The 11,927-nt window shown below is 42.7% G+C and overlaps 1 protein-coding gene across 1 annotated transcript in view; it reads left to right on the top strand.

Moving 5' to 3' along the window:
- The window catches only part of pou6f2 (POU class 6 homeobox 2), an 812,705-nt gene extending 801,178 nt beyond the window's left edge, over positions 1–11,527 (top strand). The window contains exon 10 of the mRNA XM_068032227.1: positions 10,971–11,527. Within this exon, the coding sequence (XP_067888328.1) occupies positions 10,971–11,475 (505 nt within the window). The 3' untranslated portion in view covers positions 11,476–11,527. The remainder of the gene's footprint in view (positions 1–10,970) is intronic.
- The last annotated feature ends 400 nt before the right edge of the window (positions 11,528–11,927 follow it).

The following is an 11,927-nucleotide window of genomic DNA, read 5'->3' on the forward strand; positions in this document are numbered from 1 at the left end:
ACTGCCTCCCCGACTCCAGCTTCCTACTCCTGCTTCACCCCTAGTCACGAGGCCCTCCCAAAACCCCCTCCCAGCTACCTACCTCAGTACTGGGAATGTTCTTTTGATCCTGATGACAGCCTCCTGCCACCCAATGGCACTCCTGCCATCCATCTCACTCATTGAGATCAACAAGCCTCAACTATTATAATACAGAAGGAGGCAATTCAGCCTATTGTGCCTGTGCCTGCTCTTGTCAGAGCAATTCAAAACTAATCCCACTGCCCTGCTCTCCCCCCATAGTCCTGTATCTTTCTCTGCTTCAAATATTTAACCACTTTTCTCTTAAAAGATGCAGTGGTTTCTGACTCAAAGCATTCCATGGTCGAACAGCTCTCTTCACGTCATTAATTTCTCTGAACCTCTCTCCTCGCTATTAGTGATAATTTTAAATTGATAAACCCTTGTTTCTGCCTCCTCAACTAGACAAAAGTCTTTCCCTATTCACCCATTATTACCCTTCATAATTTTAACCACCTTTAAAAAGTCTCCTCATAGCCTTCTTTGCTCCAGTGGAAATAGTCAGAGTATCGCAAGTCTCTCCTCGTAATTATAGTTTCCCATCCCTGATATCATCATGATAAATCAAAACTCATAGATTAGAATCATAGAATGGTAACAGCAAAGAAAGAGGCCATTTGGCCCATCGAGTCTGTGCCGCCTCTCTGCAAGAGCAATTTAGCTTGCCCCATATCTCCAGTCTTTCCCCGTAGCTCTGCAAATCTTTTCTCTTCAGGTGCTTATCCAAGTCCCTTTTGAAAGCCATGATTAAATCTGCCTCCACCACACTCTCAGGCAGTGCATTCCAGATCCTAACCATTCATGTCACCTTTTGTTCTTTTGCCAATAATCTTAAATCTGTGGCCTCTGGTTCTCAACCCTTCAGCTAATGAAAACTGTTTCTTCCTATATACTCTATCCAGACGACTCAGGATTTTGAATCCCTTTATCAAATTACCTCTCAACCTTCTCTAAGGAGAACAAGCCCATCTTCTCCAATCTATCCATATAACTGAAGTCCGTCAACAATGGAACCATTCTCGTAAATCTTTTCTGCACCCTCTCTAATGCCTTCACATCCTTCCTTAAATGTGGTGCCCAGAATTGGACATAATACTCCAGTTGAGGCCGAAATAGTGTTTTATAACAGGTCATCATAACTTCCTTGCTTTGTGCTCTATGGCCGGGATTTTCCTGGCACAGGGTGAGCCCCGAGGTTGGGACCATATCAGGTCCCAAGCCCACACAGTCGGCCAGCAGAACCATGGCAGCAATCTTCCCAGCGGCGGCCAGTTAAGAGGCTGCTGCCGAGCCGGCCGTCCAATTAAGGACAGCGTGCTGGCTCTCCATACTGCCGGCTCAATCAGAGGGCTGGCAGCTCTGCAGCCTTGGCAGCGCCATTTTGAGACACCCCCGCAAGGGAGGTAAACAATTTGTTCCTGTGCCGGGGCCAGGCAGGCAGGCCCCAGTGATCAGAGGGAAAATCCCTCCGGTAGTAGTGTCAGGACAGAGGGGTGGCCATTGCCGCTTGTGGCCCCCTCCTTGGGCCATGGATCCTCCAGCTCTGATGGCCTCCCCTACCCCTGAAAGCCACTGTGAGCCCCCTATATGGGAAAATGGCCCAGTGACAGGACTGCGTCAGGGAGCCCTCCTGTTGCGGCTCCCCGGCGGAGTCCCGTTCCCCACCCACCTTCTAGCCTACTTCCTAGAGGCTGGTAAAATCCTGGTCTACGCCTCTATTTATAAAACCTGGAATCCCATATGCCTTTTTAACCACTTTCTCAACCTGCCCTGCCATAGTCAACAATTTGTGCACGGATACCTGCAGGTTTCTCTGTTCCTGCACCCCATTTAGAATTGTACCCTTTAGTTTATATTGCCTCTCCTCATTCTTCCTACCAAAATATATCACTTCATAATTCTCTGCATTAAATTTCATCTGCTATGTGTCCACCCATTCCATCAGCCTATGTCCTCTTGAAGTCTATCACTATCCTTCTCATGGTTCACAATACTTCCAAATTTTGTATTATCTGCAAATTTTGAAATTGTGCCCTATATATTCAAGTCTAAATCATTAATATATATCCAGAAAAGCAGTGGTCCCAGTACCGACACCTGGGGAACCTCACTGTACACCTTCCTCTCGTCCAAAAAACAACAGTTCACCACCACTCTTTGTTTCCTGTCACTCAGCCAACTTCGTATCCATGCTGCTACTGTCCCTTTTATTCCATGAACTTCAATGTTTCTGGCAAGCCTATTTTGTAGCACTTTATCAAACACCTTTTGGAAGTCCATATCGACTAAATCAACCACTTTCCCCTCATCAATTCTCACTGTTACATCAGCAAAAAAGTTTAAACACAAATTGCCTTTAGCAAATCTGTGCTGGCTTTCCTTAATTATTCTGCAATTGTCCAAGTGACTGTTAATTTTGTCCCAGATTTTGTCCCAGATTATCATTTCTAAAAGATTTCCCATCAACCAGGTTAAACTAACTGCCCTGTAGATGCTGGGTTTATCCTAACAAGTTTTCTTGAACAAGGGTATAACATTTGCAATTCTCCAGTCCTCTGGCAACACTGCCCGTATGTAACCCTCTCTAGCTTTAATATCTTTTATATAATGGGATGCCCAAAACTGCATTCAATTCTCTAACTGTGGTCTAACCATTGATTGGTACAAAATCATCGTTCTCTCTTTATTCTTGTGCTCCACATCTCTATTTATAGAACCCAAAATGCTAATTGCAGTTTTGTTAGAAACAAAATAAGGTTTTCTACAATAAAATTGTTTGATAAATATTAAATTTACATGAAAAATCAGACAGTTGTGAATTAAAAATTCCTCTTTATTCTTCTTGAGAAAATGTTCATTTATGTCCCTTGTTATTGATTCACCAATCAGCAGAAGCAATCTTTCAATTTAACTTTCTCAAAGCCTTTCATAATTTTGAAAGACTCGATTATATCCCTCAGCTTAACATTTTCCATTGCATGCAAAATTTTACAGTACTCATGAATGTACAACTGGGTGGGACTTACACCCTCCACGCTCCCTGCCTCAGGTCCCGACCCTATCAGGGCTCTCAGGTGAATTTCCCAGGATCACCTGGAAGTTTCCCCATTTTCCCTATAGTAACAGAACAGGACTTGCTGAAGGAGTGCCCACCCACTCCAAAGAACAACTGCCATGGACAGAAACCCAGCAGGTTTGAGTTCTGCCCAAAATTCCACCCCTTTCTCACTTCCCTGCCAACCTTGTTGGAATTAAGGTGAATTGTGCTCTTCTAATTCGCAGTATTTCTGGGCTCATTTGTACAGAGTTAATTTATTTTCAAGTTTACAGCAACAACAATTTGCACTTATATAGCATTTTTAATACAGTAAAACGTTCCAAAGTGCTTCACAGTAGCAAAGTCAAACAACTGGACAGGTGATCAAACATTTGGTCAAAGAGGTTGGTTTTAAGCAGCTTCTTAAAACAGGGGAGTGAGGTGAAATGTTTTGCAGAGGTAATTCCAGAGCTTAGAGCCTAGATGGCTGAAGGCACGGCCACCAGTGGTGGGATGAAGGAAGTGGAGAATGCACAAGGGACCAGAGTTGGAGGGAATCAGAATTCTCGGAGGCTTGGAGGAGGTTACAGAGATAGGGAAGGGCAAAATCGTCGAAAGATTTGAACACAAGGTGATAATTTTAAAATCAAGGCATTAGTGGACTGGGAGTACAGGGGTGATGTATGAAAAGGACTTGGTGCGAGTTTGCATATGGACAGCAGAGTTTACATTAGATTTCACAGAGGGAACCAATCCCAATGTTCTGTCCAGCATTGATTACCACAGAACCTCAGTATCTCAACACTATTACAGATCACAAACTGCATAATTTAGAGGGTTAAATTATGAGGACAACTTGCATATAAACTTGTCTTTTATTCACTCAAATATAGAAGATTCTTGACTGATCTATATGAGGTGTTTAAGATTATAGGGCAGTTATAATTATCCAAATTTAGACTGGGATAGCAGTAGTGTAAAGAGCAGTGAGGGGCAAGAATTCCGAGAGTGTGTTCAGAAAAAGTTTCTACAGCAATATGTTTCCAGTCCAACAAGAAAGGAGGCACTGCTAGACCTGGTTCTTGGGAATGAGGTGGTATCATAAGGTTTAGGCTGACTATGGAAAAGGACAAAGAATGATCCAGAATAAGAATAATTAACTGGGAGAAAGACAACTTCAATGGGATAAGAACAGATCTGGGACGAATAAATTGGAGCCAAAGGTTGGCAGGAGAAATGGTAGCTGAACAATGGGCTACCTTCAAAGAAGAGGTATTTCGGGCACAGTCAAGGTATATTCCCTCAAAAGGCAAAGGTAGGGTAAAAAAAGCCACAGCTCCCTGGATGACAAAAGAGATATAAATTAAGATAAAGAAGAAAAAGTGTGCTTATGACAGATGTCGGGTAGTAAATACTATTGAGAACCAGGCTGAATATAGAATATACAGAGGGGAAGTGAAAAAGCAAATAAGAGAAACAAAGAGTGATTATGAAAAGAGACTGGCAGCTACTGGCAGGGAATCCCAAAGTCTTCTATAGACATTTAAATAGTAAAAGGGTGGTAAAAGGAGTGGGCCGATTAGGGACCATAAACAGGAATTACACATGGAGGCAGAGGGCATAGCTAAGGTATTAAATGAATACTGTGCATCTCTCTTTACCAAGGGAGAAGATGCAACCCAGGCAATGGTGAAAGATGAGGTAATTCAGACACTAGAAGATTGATAAGGAGGAGGTATTGGATAGGCTATCTGTACTTAAAGTGGATAAGCACCCAGACCAGATGAGATGCATCCAAGGATACTGAGGGAAGTGACAGTGGAGATTGTGGAGGCACTGGCCATAATTTTTCAGTCTTCCTTAGCCTTGGGGGTGGTGCCAGAGAACTGGAGAATTGCAAAAATTATGTTCAAAAAAGGGTGTAAAGATAAGCCCAGCAACTACTGGCCAGGCAGTTTAACATCGGTGGTGGGGAAACTTCGAGAAAGAATAATTCAGGACAAAATTAATAGTCACATGCACAAATGCAGGTTAATCAAAGATAGCCAGCATGGATTTCTTAACGGAAAATCATTTTTAACCAAATTGCTAGAGTTTTTTCAGGAGATAACAGAAAGGGTTGATGAGGGTAATGCAGTTGATGTGGTATACAGGGACTTCCAAAAGGCACTTGAAATAGTGCCACACAACAGACATGTGAGCAAAGTTTTAGCTCATGGAATAAAAGGGACAACAGCAACATGGATACAGAATTGGCTGAGTGACAAGAAACAAAGAGTAGTGGTTAATGGATGTTCTTCAGGCTGGAGGAAGGTTTGTTGTGGAGTTCCCCAGGGGTCAGTGTTGGGATCCTTGCTTTTCCTGATATATATTAATAATCTAGACCTTGGTGTACAGGGCACAATTTCCAAGTTTGCAGATGACACGAACGTTGGAAGCATTGTGAACTGTGAGGACGATAGTGTAGAACTTCAAAAGGACATAGATGGGTTGGTGGAATGGGTGGATAGGTGGCAGGTGAAGTTCAACGCAGAGAAATGTGAAGTGATTCATTTTGGTAGCAAGAACATGGAGAGACAATATAAAATAAAGGGCACAATTCTAAAGGGGGTGCAGGAGCAGAGGGACCTGGGTGTATATGTGCATAAGTCATTGAAGGTGGCAGGACAGGTTGAGAGAGTGGTTAATAAAGCGTCCAGTATCCTAGGCTTTATCAATAGGGGCATAGAGTACAAGAGCAAGAAGGTTATGAGCTTGTATAAAACACTGGTTCGGCCTCAGCTGGAGTATTGCGTCTAGTTCTGGGCGCCGCACTTTAGGAAGGCATTGGAGAGAGTGAAGAAAAGGTTCATGAGAATGGTTCCAGGGATGAGGAATTTCAGTTATGAAAGACTGGAAAAGTTTGGACTGTTTCCCTTGAAGAGAAGAGGGCTGAGAGGAGATTTTTTAGAGATATTCAAAATCATGAGGGGTCTGGACAAAGTAGATAGGGAGAAACTGTTCCCACTGGTGAAAGGATCGAGAACCAGAGGGCACAGATTTAATTTAACTTTTTTTTTATTCGTTCATGGGATGTGGGCGTCGCTGGACAGGCCAGCATTTATTGCCCATCCCTAATTGCCCTGGAGAAGGTGGTGGTGAGCTACCTTCTTGAACCGCTGCAGTCCATGTGGGGTAGGTACACTCACAGTGCTGTTAGGAAGGGAGTTCCAGGATTTTGACCCAGCAAAAGTGAAGGAACGGCGATATAGTTCCAAGTCAGGATGGTGTGTAACTTGGAGGGGAACTTGCAGGTGGTGGTGTTCCCATGCATCTGCTGTTCTTGTCCTTCGAGGTGGTAGAGGTCGCGGGTCTGGAAGGTGCTGTCTAAGGAGCCTTGGTGCGTTGCTGCAGTGCATCATGTAGATGGTACACACTGCTGCCACTGTGCGTCAGTGGTGGAGGGAGTGAATGTTTGTAGATGGGGTGCCAATCAAGCGGGCTGCTTTGTCCTGGATGGTGTCGAGCTTCTTGAGTGTTGTTGGAGCTGCACCCATCCAGGCAAGTGGAGAGTATTCCATCACACTCCTGACTTGCGCCTTGTAGATGGTGGACAGGCTTTGGGGAGTCAGGAGGTGAGTTATTCGCCACAGGATTCCTAGCCTCTGACCTGCTCTTGTAGCTACAGTATTTATACGGCTACTCCAGTTCAGATTCTGGTCAATGGTAGCCCCTAGGATGTTGACAGTGGGGGATTCAGCGATGGTGATTCCATTGAATGTCAAGGGGAGATGGTTAGATTCTCTCTTGTTGGTCATTGCCTGGCACTTGTGTGGCGCGAATGTTACTTGCACTTATTAGCCCAAGCCTGGATATTGTCCAAGTCTTGCTGGATTTCTACATGGACTGCTTCAGTATCTGAGGACTCACAAATGGTGCTGAACACTGTGCAATCATCAGCGAACATCCCCACTTCTGACCTTATGATTGAAGGTAGGTCATTGATGAAGCAGCTGAAGATGGTTGGGCCTAGGACACTACCTTAAGGAAATCCTGCAGTGATGTCTTCGAGCTGAGATGATTGACTTCCAACAACCACAACCATCTTCCTTTGCCTTCGGTCTGAGCTAGGGCTCCTTGATGCCATACTCGGTCAAATGCTGCCTTGATGTCAAGGGCAGTCACTTTCACCTCACCTCTTGAGTTCAGCTCTTTTGTCCATGTTTGGACCAAGGCTGTAATGCAGTCAGGAGCTGAGTGGCCCTGGCGGAACCCAAACTGAGTGTCACCGAACAGGTTATTGCTAAGCAAGTGCCGCTTAATGGCACTGTTGATGACACCTTCCATCACTTTACTGATGATTGAGAGTAGGCTGATGGGGCGGTAATTGGCCAGGTTGGACTTGTCCTGCTTTTTGTGTACAGGACATACCTGGGCAATTTTCCACATTGCAGGGTAGATGCCAGTGTTGTAGCTGTACTGGAAAAGCTTGGCTAGGAGCACGGCAAGTTCTGGAACACAGGTTTTCAGTACTATTGCTGGAATATTGTCAAGGCCCATAGCCTTTGCAGTATCCAGTGCTTTCAGTCGTTTCTTGATATCACGCGGAGTGAATCGAATTGACTGAAGTCTGGCATCTGTGATGCTGGGGACTTCAGGAGGAGGCCGAGATGGATCATCAACCTGACACTTCTGGCTATTGGTAAAAGAAGCAAAAGCAACATGAGGAAAAAACTTTTTCACGCAGCGGGTGGTTAAGGTCTGGAATGCACTGCCTGAGAGTGTGGTGGAGGCAGGTTCACTTGAAGCATTCAAGAGGGAATTAGACTGTTACCTGATAAGGAAGAATGTGCAGGGTTATGGGGAGAAGTCAGGGGAATGGCACTAAATGAATTGCTCATTTGGAAAGCCAGTGCAGACATGATGGGCCGAATGGCCTCCTGCGCTGTAACAATTCTGTGATATGATAAGAAGGGATAGAGAGGGAAACTATTCCCTCTGGTGGGGAGTCCAGAATAAGGGGGCATAAAAAACTTAGAATTAGGCTGTTCAGGGGTAATGTCAGCAAGCACTTCTTCACACAAATGGTAGAGGAAAGCTGGAGCGCTCTCTTTCAAAAAGCTGTTGAGGCTGGGTCAATTGAAAATTTCAAAACTGGGATTGCTAGATTTTTGGTAGGCAATGTATTAAGGGATATGGAACCAAAGTGGGTAAAAACAGTTCAGGTACAGATCAGTTATGATCTAATTGATTGGCAGAGCAGATTCGAGGGGCTGAATAGCCTACTTCTATTCCTATGTCCTTTGGTTTGAATGCCAACCGATTGAATGAAGAAGCCAGAACATACCAGTTTTGCTTTTTGTTTAATTCTGATCCCAGATCTCTAGAGATCCCTAAAGTAAGTCACTGATTTTCCTAAATAAACAATTCCTAGGACAAGAGATTAACACACGAATGATGCAAAAGACACCTGATAGAAATTGTTTTCCCTACTATTCTGACTGAAATTTATAGAACTTAACTTGATATGCATTTTAAAGTTAGAAGGTTGGGATTCTGGAATCAAAGCAATTTACATAAAGCCAAGAGTTCAAATGGAAAGTTCCTCTTCCTACAGTGTTGTCCTTTTTGAAGGTGCAGAGCATTAAATCCTGTACAACATGGTCAATTTTATCAAGCGAGGCTGCTGCTTTGGCGCCTCATTAAACACAAAGACTGGTCACTGAATAAAACTTAAGATCCAAGCTCCATTATTATACTCTGAACGCTTGAGCACATAATCCAGGCTAACACTATAGTGCAGTACTGAGAGAGTGCTACACTGTTGGAGTTGCTGTCTTTCAGATAAGACATGGAACTGAGGTCCCTTCTGCCCTGTCAACTGGCCGTTAAAGATCCCTTGCACTATTCGAAGAAAACCAGGGCATTCTCCTGATGTCCTAGCCAATATTTATCCCTCAATCTACACCTAAAACAGATTATCTAATCATTTTTATCATTCTGTCTGTGGGACCTTGCTGTGCATAAATTGGCTGCACTGTTTCCAATGTTAAATAGTGACTATACTTCAGAAAAATACTTAATTGGTGCAAAGCATCTTGGGATATCCTAAGGTTGTAAAAGGCGCTATATTAATGCCAGTTCTTTCTTGTATGTCTCGTGAGGCGGCACAGTGGGAGCAAAGCTTTGAAAAGTTTACCTTCATGAGTCTGCAATCCATATGGTACACTGAAGAGCAAAAGAAATATTTTTGACATAGAATGAAAGATGTTCTCAACAAGTACCCACAGTAATGTCCTTCCCTTCAATAATATCCGTGCAAGTCTAAATTAAATGAAACATTAAATTAATTTAGTTATTCACTTGCTTGTGGGTACGCTTGTAAAGGGATGTTTATATTGATGAACTTTCCTTTGTACCAATCCGAGCAAATTGCTACCAGAAATGACCAAATGAGACAGACCTGGATCTTTTGGAGATTGGAGAGACCTTCTTGATAGACCTGCTCGCGAACTCTGTTTAAATCCTCTGCATGATGGATAAAACTGTTGAGTTCAGTTTTTTTTGTTGAAATCATTGATAAACTATATATGGAACATTGCATGAAAAAACTATGTTCAAAGATTGTGGGAGTGAACTGCTTTTGTTCATTAAATCCAAGTGCAGAATTTATAGAAGAACTTTCTTGGGCTAAAACATAAATTTGTTTTAATGAGACCCTGTACTCTGATTTTAACTACAGTTATTATTATAGTGGAGTTCAATTTAAAGGGTCATTTACTATACTGTTGCTCTTCCTGTCATTCTGTTTCCATTTTAACCATGCAGTGGCAACTCCATGTAACAAACTCTGATTATTAGCTGCCCATTACATCAATGCTTTCCCCAGTACAGCTGTACTGCAGCTGGTAGCAACAGTTCAATTCTATCATGTAAAGCAAAAAAAAATTAATACTCGATAAAAAGGTCCATCTTGCCAGGCCCTACCAGTTTGTAAAGTGTTTTGAATGTATGGCAATAAAATTAAATCTCGTCATTTTTTGAAGTTTGACAGTATTTGATAGAATTTTTAAAAATGAAATAGTATTGATTTTAGACTATACAGAAATGATTAGTCTATAATTGAACATCTTCTGTTCCAGTCTTACTACTGCATTAATACAATTAAATTAAAGTTTCATAAGTATACCATTTTGCTGAATCTAAAGTATTCTAATTTGAGAATTCAAATCTTACAGAAGGTGATTGAGTCTGTGCTGCGTAAGTCAGCAAAAGGGCCTTTAAAAGAAGGGCCTCTCACAGAGAGTGGCATCCTGAGATGGTCAAATAGCTGCTGCCTCTTGTTATGTGTTTGGCCATGCAGTGAGTTGGGAACCATAGTGCTTTGAGTACAGTTCCCTCTTTCTGCTCCAATTCCAATTCCTATGGGTGGAATCCTGGTGTCTGTACAGCATCTGGAGGATCAATTAGGCCATTGTCCCATTGCCCTTAGCAAGCCCGATCACATTTTCCACCAAAACGGTAATTTGAAGCAAAATTTTTTGTTCTTTGGGTGTTTCTTTCCTCCAAGTTGAAATAAAACATAGTGCCACTTGTGTGACAAACACTTTCTGCAAATAATGTAGACACATTGTTAAGTGGAAGAATTGTACAAATGCTTATGTTTATTCTACTTTTGGGATAAGAATATTGATAACTGTTGTAGAGATGTAAAGCTGATGTAAGTTAAATGTGAATTGATGAAATTATACGTTTAAGATTACCTCTTACTGGCAAATGGTCTTCGTGTAACATCGCAGGACCAGTTCTAAGTGTCTCTGCCGGTTAATCAATCAGTAGGATCCCACCCTGGCAGAGCATCAGAGTAAGACTCTTCTTTCTCAACTTTCCTCAGACACACCATCCTGAGAAGCCACTTTTTCCTACCACAGGATACCCAAGAGAGCTCTATAGCTAGCAGTCTGACAGCCAAACTGAACCCTGGCCTTTTGTATCCTGCCAGGTTCGAAAAGCTGGACATCACCCCTAAAAGTGCCCAGAAGATTAAGCCTGTTCTTGAGCGGTGGATGGCTGAGGCTGAGGCCCGCCACCGAGCAGGAATGCAGAATCTAACTGAATTTATCGGCAGTGAACCCTCCAAAAAGCGCAAGCGGCGGACGTCTTTCACCCCCCAGGCCCTGGAGATCTTAAATGCCCACTTTGAAAAGAATACGCATCCATCAGGGCAGGAAATGACGGAAATTGCCGAGAAACTGAACTACGATCGGGAGGTGGTTAGAGTTTGGTTCTGCAACAAGAGACAAGCGCTGAAAAACACAATTAAACGTTTAAAACAATCCGAGTCCTCGACAGGGCTGGCCATGGAACCACTCACAGACGCATTTGAAGAAGCTTCCTAAAAACAAGAAAGTTCACCAATAAGTCGTGAAGCAAACGTCTTTGGAAAAGTCCTTGTGCATCTCCTGCGAGTAAAAGACTGAAAACTGCTGTGTTGACACATTTCCAGACTGTCCATTGAGTTTACTATCGAGACAAACAACACATTATTGTGCGGTAGAATTAGTTTTAACAAAGTAAACAGTCCTTTAGCAGACTGAAACTGAACCAAATAAACATTTCATGTACTGTAAAATATTTGACTGAAAGAAAAACACCTTCCATAAGTTACAGAGAGCTCTGTATTTCACACAAGAACAACATCTGAAGTAGTGCCTGTCATTGCCAGGTACCAAGTGCTGCATAAATACCAATCTGTTAACCAAAGTCAGAAACAAATAGCATCAGAATCAAGTGAATAGCCTACTGTTTTTGAGTGTATATTGTGTTTAAAGTTTTTACATTTGTAATTACA

Source organism: Heterodontus francisci, chromosome 5 (genome assembly GCF_036365525.1).
Source record: "Heterodontus francisci isolate sHetFra1 chromosome 5, sHetFra1.hap1, whole genome shotgun sequence".
Taxonomy (NCBI): Eukaryota; Metazoa; Chordata; class Chondrichthyes; order Heterodontiformes; family Heterodontidae; genus Heterodontus; species Heterodontus francisci.